The sequence below is a fragment of the Mauremys reevesii genome, linkage group 1, assembly GCF_016161935.1.
Source record: "Mauremys reevesii isolate NIE-2019 linkage group 1, ASM1616193v1, whole genome shotgun sequence".
In the NCBI taxonomy this organism is placed as follows: domain Eukaryota; kingdom Metazoa; phylum Chordata; order Testudines; family Geoemydidae; genus Mauremys; species Mauremys reevesii.
Window position 1 is genome coordinate 225,441,193 of NC_052623.1, and position 13,936 is coordinate 225,455,128.

At 50.1% G+C, this 13,936-nt stretch overlaps 1 protein-coding gene across 4 annotated transcripts in view; it reads left to right on the forward strand.

The window, feature by feature from the left end:
• Nucleotides 1-13,936, forward strand: part of FOXJ2 (forkhead box J2) — a 35,881-nt gene extending 21,945 nt beyond the window's left edge. For 3 of the 4 annotated variants that reach the window (XM_039540172.1, XM_039540156.1, XM_039540162.1), the window contains 9 exons: nt 12-86; nt 1,825-1,893; nt 2,258-2,398; nt 2,872-3,070; nt 7,445-7,774; nt 9,294-9,395; nt 9,947-10,147; nt 10,786-10,884; nt 11,462-13,936. In XM_039540172.1, the coding sequence (XP_039396106.1) occupies nt 12-86; nt 1,825-1,893; nt 2,258-2,398; nt 2,872-3,070; nt 7,445-7,774; nt 9,294-9,395; nt 9,947-10,147; nt 10,786-10,884; nt 11,462-11,550 (1,305 nt within the window). In that variant the 3' untranslated portion in view covers nt 11,551-13,936. The remainder of the gene's footprint in view (nt 1-11; nt 87-1,824; nt 1,894-2,257; nt 2,399-2,871; nt 3,071-7,444; nt 7,775-9,293; nt 9,396-9,946; nt 10,148-10,785; nt 10,885-11,461) is intronic. The other variant, XM_039540182.1, reaches the window with a different exon arrangement.

The following is a 13,936-nucleotide window of genomic DNA, read 5'->3' on the forward strand; positions in this document are numbered from 1 at the left end:
TCCCTCTGCAGAACTCCATTCGCCACAACCTGTCTCTGAATAAATGTTTTCGAAAGGTGCCTCGACCGAGGGACGATCCTGGGAAGGTAAGAAATTGACATGTTCCCAGATGAGTCACTTAAACCACAGGGAATAAGCCAGTGTTGCCCTTTCTGCCCACGTGGTTAAAACTTTGAAATATGTAGTATACATGTTAAAGCAATGAGATGTACTGCTGTGTTCGATGACTCCAGAAACATTCGCTTAAAGGACCTGCAAAGAAATGAAAATGGCTTTCAGCCCACTTTTCTCACCTTGCTTTGTGATCTTCAATTAGACTGAAATATTTTTTCAAAGATTTTTTTCTGCCCCCTCCCCCTTTTTTTTTTAAATATTAGAAATGCAGATCTTGTATAACCTGTTCTGCCTGAAAGACGTCATGGGTGACTAAAGAACTGGTAGGATTATTACATCATGGGTACCAGGGAAATGAAATCCAAGCACCAGAGAGCAAGACTGATACTTGTTTAAAGCTGTTTTTTAACTTTGCGTTTTAAAAACAATTGTTACCACCTACTGAACTCAAATACCCCAAAACAGTTGTAAGAAAAGCTCGCTTTGCTAAAAATTCAGCATCTCTGCACCTTCAGTAAGGGCTAAAGAGGAAATGCCAAGCTGCATCTCTGAGTTCCCAAAGGAGACTACCAAGAAAATTTTTTTTTTGATATTACTAATGTAAATATATTGACAGGAACTTCATGAGTCTTTTTTCTACATTATAATGCTTCAGAAAAGGGCCCAAGCCTAGGTTCTTTTTTTCATTGCAGATCACCTTTAAGGGACTGGGTGCTCAGTTGACATCACTTAGGTATCTAGGTAATACAGAATCATTATTTTGGGGATCATAACTCATAAGGCTCAGTTAGTTATAATGCTCTGTTTCAGTAAACCCTAACTGACTGCATGCTAGTGTGCGGGTTGACCGTCACTTCTAAGGCCACCATGTCCTGCCTCCGTAATGATCAATCTAAATCACAATCAGAGGTTACTAACAGTCCTAGAGTTTAAGGCCAGAAGGGGCCTCCAGCTCAACTAGTCTGACCACCTGTGTATCAGAGGCCACTAACACCTGCGTGCTAAATCCAGCAATCGGAATGAGACCAAACCAGTGTGCACCACAGGCAGAGAATAGAAGGGACTGAGGTACACAAGAGCCCCATGGCCCTGCAGTGGCATTGAAATGAGTGAGATATACCCAGATAATCCTGGCAAGTGACCTGTACCCACATGCTGCAGAGGAAGGTGAAAAAACCCCAGTCTGACCTGAGGGAAGATTCCTTCCCAACCCCACATATATTATCAGTTAGACCATGAGCAGCCAGCCAAGCACCAAACCACAGTCTGGAACTGGGTCTTCAGAAATTTCCTAGCAAACATGCTTTTAGGTCATCTTCCCCACTCTGATCATTAAAAATAGCTTAATTGGTCTATACTCTTATTCCTAACAAAGAAATTCCATGAAAGGCAGAGGACATTGATGGGGTGTGCTGGCATGCTGGATCAGACCCTTCGTTTATGTTTTCTCTTGACCTGTCTCTCAAGGTAGCTGGCACCTGGAGCTTCAGAGGAAGGCATAAAACCCTCACAATAGCAATGTACTTCACTGTGCAGTCCTGTACTACAGGAGGAAAACATCTTCCTGATGCCCAGCTGGCATTAGCTCATGCGCTGTAGCATGGACATTGATGGCCCTGACAATTAATGTGTTAGTTGATGTTGTGCGCTGTGGGTCTCAGTAACATCCTGCAGCAGGGAGTTTCTCTCACCATTGGGTTTTCTTTCCAGGGTTCTTACTGGACAATAGATTCCTGTCCAGATATCTCCCGCAAGAGGCGGCACCCTCCAGACGATGATGTGAGTGTGATTCTTTTCTGGGAGCAGGTGGGGGAGGGCCGAACTCTGCTCTTACTCCAGAAGTGGGTCTTTCCAGGACCAGCTTGGGGTCCTGGTGGGGGAACAGGACGTGTCTGTAGGGAGGTGAACATGGAATCTGAATTCTCCTCTTGTCCCCACCATGTGGCTTCCATTGCTGTCACCCAATAGCACCATCTAGTCCTGTCTGAAGAGCGGCTTTGTCCTCTTGAATGTTCTTCCACTACAGCCAGTACCTCGCTTTCCTAGCAGAAGCTTGTACAATGTGGGAGTTGGCTTCTCATCTGCAGCGTCCCTTCTCTGTCTGTTTCTGATTTCCTCTCTTCTTGTCTCCCCCTGCTCATAGTTATCACAGGACTCCCCAGAACAGGAGGCGAGTAAGAGCCCACGGGGGGCTGTCCCAGTCAGCACAGAAGCCTCTCTGCCCCCTGAGGCTACCCCTCAGCTATCACTGCAGAGCACCACACCCATTGCCAGCTACAGTCAGGTGAGTGGCAGAGGAGGGGGCGGAGATGGGCAAAGTGGGAGACGGGGTAAGGGAGAAAGGGGGACAGGGTGGCATAGATGGAAGAGTAAATCAGTGATGGGGAGGGCCATAGGGAAGAATGGAAACAATGGGCGAAAGAGGGGCTGAAGAGGGGAGATCAGTGACCAGCAGTGAAGTAGGGAGGAAGTGGAACAGGGGAAAGGAGCAGACGGGTCAGGGATAAAGCCATTAGGGTGTGAAGTGGCTTGAGGATGGGCTGGAGCTAGTATGTTCTTGGGAGGGAGAGGAGGATGGAGTCCCCCATTCTGGTAGGAGAGTTGCGAGGATTTTGAGGGGGAGACAGATAGGTGATATGGGATTTGCTGGGTGTTCTTTTTCTGAGAGCAACCTCCTATCTTCCCCCTCAAATTCCTGAAGTTACAAAGCCAACAATCTATATAGCTATTTTTTCCATACTATTGTCTGGTCTTTAGCAGGGCACAGGGCCCGTGGATGTGGCAGCCACTGTGGCAGGAGGGCAGGGCCGTGAAGGGGCAGATGTGCCACCCCCACTCTACAGTACTAACCACGACTTCAAGTTCTCCTACTCTGAGATAAACTTCCAGGACCTGAGCTGGTCTTTCCGAAACCTCTACAAATCCATGCTGGAGAAATCGTCCTCTTCCCAGCACGGTGAGTATCAGACCTAGACGCCTCGTGTATTGTATGTGTGACCCTGTGATATCCCCTCGTGGTGCCCCTCCAGGCATCTCTCAGTAACTTCCTCTTTCTAGCAGCATGTGAAAAGAGGGTTCCCCTGTTTTCAAATGCTCTAGCTCAGGGATAGGCAACCTATGGCATGGGTGCCGACGCGAGCTGATTTTCAGTGGCACTCACACTGCCCGGGTCCTGGCCACCGGTCCGGGGGGCTCTTGCGTTTTATTTTAATTTTAAATGAAGCTTCTTAAACATTTCAAAAACATTATTTACTTTACATACAACAATAGTTTAGTTATATATTATAGACTTATAGAAAGAGACTTTCTAAAACGTTAACATGTATTACTGGCACGTGAAACCTTAAATTAGTGTGAATAAATGAAGACTCGGCACACCACTTCTGAAAGGTTGCTGACCCCTGCTCTAGCTCCTCCCCTCGCACACACAATGTATAGTCCAGAAATTCTCCTTTCTCAGGCTGTCAGCTAGGGTGACCAGACAGCAAGTGTGAAAAATTGGGATGGGGATGGGAGGTAATAGAAGCTATATAAGAAAAAGACCCAAAAATCAGGACTGTCCCTATAAAATCAGGACATCTGGTCACCCTACTGTCAGCCCTTCTCTCTCTTTCTGTAGAACTAACTGATTTTTAAACATATATGATGTTGAATCAAAAGGAACAAGAAAAATTCCTAAAGGGCTAGAGGGATCAGCTTGTGAAGAAAGGTTTGAAAAGATAAATATGTGGAGGTCTGAGGTCATGAATTACCATCTAAAGGTGCAAGTATTGTCTGGTTGTAAATCGCAGGAGACCGACAGTTATTTGGCATAAACTAGAAGTAGTGGGATGAAATTAGGCTGTGGAAGGGTCTCTTCAAAGGAAGGGGTGCAAGTTCCCATCGCTTGGGTCACTTAAAAGTAGGACTGGACAAAGCCCTAGATAATAACTGTAGGGTAAGGGATAGGGTGGAGTGGACAAGATACAGCCTACTAATCCATTCTCATCTTGAATTCCTCTGGATTCTGTGATTCAGGGAACAGCCACCAGAGGGCAGTGTCACACTTGCGACAAGAATAGGGGATGCAGAAAACCTTGAACAATTTCAGCTTGCTGTCCCTATATTTAAGCGAGACATCCTTGAAAAGATCAATCTGGTATGGGTAGGGCAATATTATTAAACCAGGACCTACCATATATCAATAATCACTCAACTTTCAGTCAGTCAGTCTTTCCACACTGCAGTCAAACTCTGCTACTCTAGCAGGATCAAACAAACCTACAAGCAGAAGGACTTCAGTGGGTCACAACTCTTCTGTGACAACAATAATAATGATTTATTATTTGTATTACCCTAACACCAACAAGCCCTAGTCATAGAGGAAGGCCCCATTGTGCTAGGTGCTGTACAAAAAGTCCAGCCCCTAAACTGTTGGGAGCCCAGCAGCTCTCCTAAGCTAAGCAGCGTCAGGTTTTGTCAGTATTTGGACACCAAAGGGAAACTCATGGTGCTGCAAGAAGTGGTGCTGGTGACTCAGCTGGCGTGCTTTCCCCTCTGAGTCAGCACTGACCTCAGCGCTAGGGGTGCTGTGCTCACAGAGTTGCTGTTGTTGGTTAAGATGTAAAACCAAAGCCTACTTTTGATGATCGATTCAGGAGCCCCATTGCAGGGAATGGATAGCTTGGGGGTTTGGCAGTGGTATACTGGGCCTTTCGTTTAGATTGCTCAAATTCAGGTCCTGTTGATACTGACTGAAAACAATTGTGGTGCATGTGACTTGTCTGCCTGTTCTCCATTCTGTTCCCATCATTGCCAAAACTAGCTAATCCCTCCCTGGCAATCTTAGCTGAGAGCCAAAGGATTGAACCAGCCAGGGAGACTAAGCTCCCCTTTCACTCAAGTTAGGGTTTTTGAAATCAGTGGAAGTTTCTGAGTGCTCAGCTCTTCTGAAAATTAGGCCCCTTATTTAGGTGGCGAGCTATGGGCGTAGCCTAACTTTTGGCAGCTAGTTTTGAAAATCTTGACTAGGAGTGTTATCTCCATTCTCCATGCCAAAGTACTGCGTGGTAAATATTTGTGCTGTCCTAAATTCCTTTCACAGCTTCAGTTGAAGGCAGTTTTTTCTCTCTTCTTCTGTGTTGTGTGGCTGTTAAACAGTTGCTGCCTTCCCCCCAGAGGCAGCTGCATTTCAGCAGTGTGAGAGTGACCCTTGTATATAACTCTGTAGAGCACTTTAGGATGAAAGCTGCTAGAGTAGTATTAGAAAACCCAGACCAAAAAAATGGAGCTTATTCCCTTGGAACAGTGACTTGAAGGTGACCTCTGAAAGCAAAACCAAGTGAGCATGTGCCCTTTTATTGCAACTTTTACAGTGTCCTAAAGAAGCCTGAGAAATTGAGATGGGGTTGGGGTTTTTTTGCTTGTTGGCCAACCAAAGCAAGATCTCACATTCAGCTTGATGGCAGGCATTGCTGTGTTGGAATGTTTGTCAGCAGCACAATACATTTGAATGCTGCATCTAATCAATTTCAAGATTTCAGGGAATGTTCTAGGCATTAATGAGCAGAACTCTGTAGATTTTGGTGAAGACTGGAAAACCAAAAGGAGAAAATGGCAGGCATGTAGAGCTTTTGGTATCTGGTTAGCAGATCCAGCAGTTTCAGCCACCTCTGTAATTGTCTAGAGATCAAAGGACAAGTTGATGACAGTTACTAATACCTTCCTCCACCTCAGCTCTTCCCTTCTTTCCAATACAGTTTTAAAATGTTGACACCTTGAATGACATGTCCCAGACAGAAAAAAAAGAAATGAGAACGGGTTGTGGGGGGGCGAGAATGAGGGCTCACACAGAATTCGGGGGGGGGGGGGGGGAACTCTAGTGTGGGGGAGAACCGAGGGCCATGGTTGAAATACAGAGCCCCTTGCATGGGAGGAGGGGATGGGGAACAGTGATACTGTGGGGAGGAGACAATAATAATATATGGAGATATACCTATCTCATAAAACTGGAAGGGACCCCAAAAGGTCATCAAGTCTAGCCCCCTACCTTCACTAGCAGGACCAAGTACTGATTTTGCCCCAGATCCCTAAGAGGCCCCCTCAAGGATTGAACTCACAACCCTGGGTTTAGCAGGCCAGTGCTCAAAGCACTGAGCTATCCCTCCTCTCTTGCACCAAAACTGGTGCTCTAGGTGAGGCATGGGGGTACACAGAGCCCCCTGGCATGGGGAATGGTGTGGAAGGGTTGCAGAGTCCTGAAATAGAGGAGATGGGAGTGTGGCACACAGGGAGTTTATGGAGGGCATAGAGGAAGGCAAGACGCCTCTGATGCAGGGGTAGGCAACCTATGGCAGCACGCGAGCTGATTTTCAGTGGCACTCACACAGCCCAGGTCCTGGCCACCGGCCCAGGTCCTGGCCACCGGTTCGGGGGGCTCTGCGTTTTAATTTAATTTTAAATGAAGCTTCTTAAACATTTTAAAAACATTATTTACTTTACATACAACAATAGTTTAGTTATATATTATAGACTTATAGAAAGAGACCTTCTAAAAACATTAAAATGTATTACTGGCACATGAAACCTTAATTTGAGTGACTAAATGAAAACTCGGCACACCACTTCCGAAAGGTTGCCGACCCCTGCTCTGATGTTAGCAATGCACTCAGCCGACAGAAACAACAAAGTGTGCAACCCTCTAGTTATTTACATTAGAGAAGTGGCAAAGTTTCTAGCCCAAGTGCTTTTGAGCTACAAATGCAATAACAAAAACCATACCACACCCACAAAAGGAAACTCGGGAGGGAAAAGGAACCAAATCTCACATGTCAACACTCACGTCATCTAAATGTCTTGTCTAACTTCAGCTTTGTGCAACACGGTCTCCTCTAGCAGAACCACACGTATGTGATATTTCAGGAGAATGAGTTCAATTTTGGTAAAACTGCATTAAATAAAAACGTGGCCATTACTTAGACCAGGGGTTCTCAGACTGGGGGTTGGGACCCCTCAGGGGGTCACAAGGTTATTACATGGAGGGTCATGAGCTGTCAACCTCCATCCCAAATCCCACTTTGCCTCCAGCATTTATAATGGTGTTAAAATATATAAAAAAGTGTTTTTTATTTATATGGGGGTGGGGGAGGTCGCACTCAGAGGCTTGCTGTGTGAAAGGGATCACCAGTACAACAGTTTGAGAGCCACTGACTTAGACTATGGAAAGGCCTGGGTCATGTGCTATCTGAGTGCGTTATTAGGGAAAGTAGGATGAGGTCACACACAGGCAGGTGTTTGAGCTTGGCAGCCACCTTACCCACATTTCTTAACTCCTGTTACCCTCTCCATGCAGGTTTCTCTTCTCTCCTTGGCGACATGCAGCCCTCCAATCACAACTACTACATGTACCAGCAGCAGCAGGGCCCCTCATCAGTGGGGGCTGCTCCCCCACTCCACACCGCAAGCCCAGAGGGCTGTCCACCCCAGGGGGGCAAGCAGCAGAGTGGCGATGGCTATGGTCCCCCACCTGTGATGTCCATGCACCCACCCCCGATGCAGCATGGAGGGTACCACCAGCACCAGCAGCACCACCCGCACACCCACCCACAGCACCAGCAGCACCAACACCAGCAGCACCAGCAGCAGCAGCAGTCCCAGGCTTCAATCAACAACGCTGGCTTTGGTGAGCTGCAGGCGATGAAGGGAGCTGCTGGGGGCAGAGGGGGCTGGGATAGTGTGGGGTTCAGTGGTGAGCTCCCTCACAGCAGCACCCATGCACTACAGAAGATGAGATATAAAGGGTGGGGAGAGGCTGAAACTTGGGTCTGAGTGAACTTGGAAACTCCATTCCCCTTCCGCCTCCAGCAGAGGGGGATCCAGCCCCACAAGGCATGGGGTGCAGAAATGAGGGGGGAGTTGAGTACTGAATGACCAGGGAAGCTGAATTCCTGTCCAGTGCAGATTTAGGGTCTTTTGGCAAGTAATGGACAGGGCCAGGTTCTGTTTATTTTGTATTACATGGGGGGAGACAGGGTCGGATTAACTTTTTGTGGGCCCGGCGCCAAACATATTTGTGGGCCACAATGTAGCTTGGTGAGGGGAGGTTGGTTCCTGAGCAAGGGGCTGGCCCAGGGAAATGGGGCATGGCATGGCAGAGGCGGTCCTGCTCTGCCCATCCCAGTGCGAGGGCACTGTTTACAAACCAGTAGTCGCCAGATGCACACTGGCCTGCCCGGCCCTGTGTTGCCAGCCTGCCCCTTCCCCTCCGGGGCGGGCCCATGCCACGCCACAAAGCCCCTCCACCCAACACCCCCTGACTCCTTATGCCCAGCTCCCCCAGACCCACTATGCCCAATGCCACCCCCCACCACAAATGCACAGCACCCTGCACAGAACCCCCACTCCCTAGTGCCCCAACATATACAGATCTCCCCCGCCCACCACTGCCCAGTGTCCTTCCCCACAGCCCCACCACCGCAACTACATAGTACCGCCCAGAGACCTCCCCCCACTGCCCAGCACTCCAATACACATAGACCTCCTCCCACTGCCCAGCACCCCAATACACACAGACCTCCTCCCACTGCCCAGCGCGTCCCTCAGCAGACCCCCCACTTCCCAGCACTCCAAACACACAAGCCTCCCACACTGCCCAGCACCCACCGACAGACCCACTCCCTCACACCCTGCCCCCTGGGCGCACTCACTGGCCCTACTGGGCCAGCCCAGAGCAGGGATCCCCCCTCCCAGCACAGTGCTAGGGAGCAGGACCGCTGAAGCTCAGGAGCACAGGGTGGTCCCGTCCCCCGGGGCCCGACCCGGCCCTGCCGGCCTGGCGCTGGTGCCTGCAGTGGAGGAGGCATTTCCTTGCAGTGGCGAGATGGGGAGGAGCCGCTGGCTTCCCCAGCCCACCGCTTCTGCAGAGTGGCAGGGAGAGGCTGAGGGCTCCTCTCTGCCCTGTCACTGGCAGGCAGTCACTGGGGCCGGAGAGGAGCACTCAGCCGTTGGCCGGCCGAGAGGAGTGAGCAGTGGCCAGAGGTGGAGAGGAGCCAGCAGCTGAGGGTGCAGCGCAAGTGGAGTGGGCTGGGCCAAGGCCCCTTTTTGTGGCTGGGACTGGCGCCACTGGCGCGATTGTAAACCTGGTACTGGTGAAGAGGAGGGGGGTTACTCCTTTGTAATGTCTTGTCTGCCTGGCTTTTCAGCATTCCCCCCTGAGTGGTGCTCCAACATTGACTCCCTGAAGGAAAGCTTCAAGATGGTGAACCGGCTGAACTGGTCTAGCATTGAACACTCCCAATTCTCAGGTCAGTGGGAGATCCCATCTCTTGCTTGGCCCAGTGGGAGACCCAGGTTCAATTCCCTGCTTTGCCACACACTTTCTGTGTGACCTTGGGCAAGTCACTCAGCCTCTCTGGGCCTCAGTTCCCATCTGTACAATGGAGATAATAGCATTGACCTGCCTCATGGATTGCGGGGAGGAGAAATCCATTCAAGGTTTTTGGGGCCCTCAGATACAGTGTGGATGGGGGCAGCTAGAAGATAGATGGATGACTTCCCAGTCCCTTCTGCTGCTTGTCCCACTCATGTGTCAGAGACAATACGCTGCGACTAGAAAAAGGGAGCTTCCCAGAGAGTGCACAGCGGAGATTAGAGGCACGCATGGGGTGGGGAAGCCCTGAGTGTAAAGAAAGGGACTTTATGAGGAGATACAGCTGTGAGAAGGGAAATGGTGAGCCCCTGAGTGTGAGGAAAGGAGGATTCCTGGGGGAGTACCCATAGGGTTAGGGATTAGACAAGGGGAGGGAGCAATGTGCATGAAGTAACTGGATTTCATTCCCCCCCATTGGCCTTGCAGAGCTGATGGAGAGCCTGCGCCAGGCTGAGCGGAAGAACTGGACCCTGGATCAGCACCACATTGCCAACCTCTGCGACTCCCTCAATCACTTTCTCACGCAGACTGGTCAGCTCCCTCACCTGGGGGGCCCTCAGCAGCCCCCCCGAATCTCTGATTCTTGCGCCCTGAATAGTGGCAAGCAGGAGCAGTCCATGAACCAAGGTACACAGCTGGGTGGGCAGGAGGGGGACCCAGGATGCCATGCAAATGGATGAGGCAGATTCCCAGTTGTGTAGAGGTGGTGGACACCTTGTCACCATGCTAAGCACCATGGCACTGAACAGCCCAGAGCTACGCTGCTCAAAAACACTCAGTCTTTGGCAGTCTGTTTCATACAGACTGTGTCCCACCCAGTGCTTAATTTGTAATGAAAGAGGTGCCGGGGCTCAGCCCTGACCAGCCTTGGCACAAATTAAGCACTGGAGAGAAGAAGACGCTCTCCCCTGCATTGAAGATAATGTGGTAGAAGAGAGAGTAGGATGACGCTCTATGAGGAGCAGACAAGGGCAGTGTAGAGAGATCATGGCCTTGCAGCAGCTTGATTTTGACCCGACTTGGGAAATGGCTAGGGAGGGGGCGATGGGACAAAATTCCCCACTTTAACCCAGTAGAATAACAACATCGTTTCGGTACCGTGGCTGAGCTGTAACGCATTGTCAAGGCCTGTCCATTGAACACCTCCTGATTCTCCCTGGCGTGTGTCAGTCAGTCTGTTCTGCGACTGAGCTGCAAAGCCCAGTCAGTGCCAAGCGAGCTGGGTGAGGGGATCACTCATGGTTCTTTTCCCTTTCCTTTGGCAGTGAACTCTTATGGTCAGCCTCAGCCTCCCCATCTCTTCTCCGGGCCATCTCCTATGTACCAGATGTCCACCCAGGACAATCCAGGGTATAATCGCCCAGGTAAGAGGTGAAATGATGACGTGTAATATGACGCCCACCGTCCAGCAGCACATGCTAGCAGGGCCCTTCCCCTCTGCTGTCAGAGAGCTGGAGTAGGGCTGAGAGAGCCTAGACTGCAGGAGGTCCACCAGCAGGGGACAGCAAACTCAGTTGCTTGACTCCTCTCACCCCCCATCTCATTCCCATTCCCACCCCTTTCCCATAGCTGGGTGCTCACTGGACATGGCTGTGAGGGAGCTCATGTTGACAGACTCCTTAGGCCTTAGTTAGATGCTGACTGAACACTGTTGAGGGCAGCTCGTGAGGAAGCTCCCATTGCTGCAGTTACCCTTAGACCACATGATCCCTGTAGCAGGATGGTTACCCCACTCCTGCCCTGAAGGGCTTAAAACACTGCCTCAGGGTGGCAACGTGTGCTGCCTGAGGGGGAATGTGTCCCGGCAGGTCACTGCTGTGGGGAAGTTCACACCACCTGAGTCCTTCCCCTTTTAATGTTCCCAAGAACCAAGTAGGACAGAGCTTGACTTCTCCTCTAACCATCTATTTCCCCTTCTCTCTCTCCTCCCCCTGCACTCAGCTCACCATCTGGTCCCCCGGCCTCCAGTCCCTCCTCAAGGCGCCAATGAGGAAATCCCTGACGATTTCGACTGGGACTTGATCACCTAGCGTGTTACAGACTCGAGAGCCCGTCCCTTGTGAGGGACCTGGGAGGGAAGGGAGGCATGGGGAGAAAGGTCGCAGGTCCAGCTGCCCATGCCTCCCTGCCTTGCCTGTATATAGATATATATTCTCTCTCTGCGCCAGAGAAGACACCGCAAGATGCTGCCGAAGATAATCCTTCCTTGCGTCCTGTTTTACCTTCTTTTTTTCTTTTGTTCATTATTATTATTATCAGTAATCGAGCACGGCCCTCCCCCACATCAGATCGGCATCCCCACATTGTGTGGTGCCCTGTGTGGGGCGGAGGGTGGAGAGATGGCTCCCTGGTGCCATGACAAGACCTTGGAAGGCTGAAACCTCAAGAGCATCTTTCTCTGCCTCACTCATTTTGCGTTTTACAATCCCTCTTTGCTGGTGAATCTGTTGTATTGGCTACCGGAGTGAGAGAGCCTAGTGGACCCTGGGAGCCTGTAATTATGTTGTTTCATAAATGTTGTAAAGGTCAGGGGCTCAAAGGGACATTGGAGGGGTGATTTTAGCTCCGTGATCATTCTCACACCAGCAAGGGACGGCAAGAGGAAGAGGGAAGACCCTGAAGATAAAGAAAGCAGAATCTCTGCGGGGGGTGAGATACAGCTGGGATTTGGGGTGAGCTGGGAGAGGGAGGCTCTGAGTGCAGAAAAAGGAGAATTTCAAGCACAGATGCATTTGGGATTCAGAGAACACTGCCATTTGTGAGGAGATCAGAGGGAACCTGACCTGTTTTCTATGCTGACTTTTGCAGTCTCTGGGAATGTGAAGCCCACCTGTCAAGTAGGGGAAGCTCAGCAGGTGTGTTTTGCACCAGCATTGGAGGGATCAGGTACAGCACATCAAATAGCATTCCCCGGGGCTTTTAACATCACCATTCCCCCTTTCCCCCAACTGTCCCTATAGATATGCAGTGAGGCTTTTATTTGCATCTCCAAAGAAGACACCTGCAAATTAGGAAGCACTCCTCCTATCCCCTCAGTTCTTGTTCAGTTAGTTATTCCCCCCATTAATTTCTTTGGAGACTGTCCTTGCCTGTGGTGTAAGGATGCAAGCAAAGGGACTCTTGTCTGCATAAATACCCGGTCGGTGGTTCCTATTTGGGGAGTGAACCAAGGATGGAAAGAAGAAGCCACTGCTCAGAACTGAGGGAGATTTGGGGACTTGTAGGTTAGAGATTGGAATCGCCCCCCCGTCGCTCCCTTTCCCCCAGCCCCAGTTGAAGAGGTGTGAGGCTTCACAGTTGTTACGTTTCAGAAGCATAGATGACAGGACAGGAGGTGTGGGTCAGATATTTAAACTGCACAGCCAAAGGGAGGAATGGGGAAGATGGGAAGGAGAGCTGTTGAAGCAGAAATGAGAGTTGAGCTGCCCTTTCCCCAGCTGTGTCCCCTGGCTGTCCCCCTGTTTCTAGCGTGGCTCTGTTCTGTCAAACCTCTTGTTTCCTCTTTCTGTTTTGTAGCCCCCTAGCCCCTGTTTATTGGTGAGGGGAACCAAGTTGGAAGCAAACCATCATGGGGACTCAACATGCCAAGGGTGGGGGAGATAATTTAGCATCGCTATATAATTTGCTGTTGAGATAAACCAATTGGATCTTTGTCGGGACAGTCTTGGATTTGACGGGGGGTGGGGGGTACTGTTTTTTGTTGTTGTTTTTTTTTTAAGTGGGGGTGGTCATCTCTGAGCATTCTCAAGGGGAGTGGGGAATCCCAGAGCCGACTTCAGCATGGAGTTAGCCAGCAGTTCTCTCTGCTGCCGAGGATGGGAATGATAAGACTAGGTAGTCATGTTCGGTTGGGTTTCTGTGGCATGGAGCTGCAGAGATCACCTCCCTCCAGGTGCCACTCAGTGCTTTGCAGGGGATGTTCCCAAGAGCCGGGCCCGTGGAAGTTGTTCAGGAGGCCGCTTGGCCTTTCAGAGAACCCTGAAAACAAACCAAGATGGCTCCTTTGCGTAGTCAAGTGCTCCTCACTTGCATATTCATTTGCCTTGTTTGCATATTCAGTTGCGCCTCATTTGCATATGTAAATATATGCCGGTCAGTGTGCAAATTAGCCTCGCCCCCCACCCCTGAAATACCGTGCATCATTTGTGGGCAAGATGGCATCGGATTGGACACATGGAGTCAAAGGGCTTCGCACTGGAACTGCACTGCAAGCTGGTGACATAGCCTGTCAGGAGTGAAGGGATGCAGTCAACGGAGATCAGCCTGCAAGTGAGAGGAGTCCCTTGCACACCCTTGCACTGTGGTGTGGCCCATGATGCTTTGTGTCAAAGAGAGAGGAGAGGGGGTGTGGCCTCACGAGTTTATTTTTGTGCATGCTTTCTTAATAAAAACAAAAAGTGAATGTTTATGGTTTAA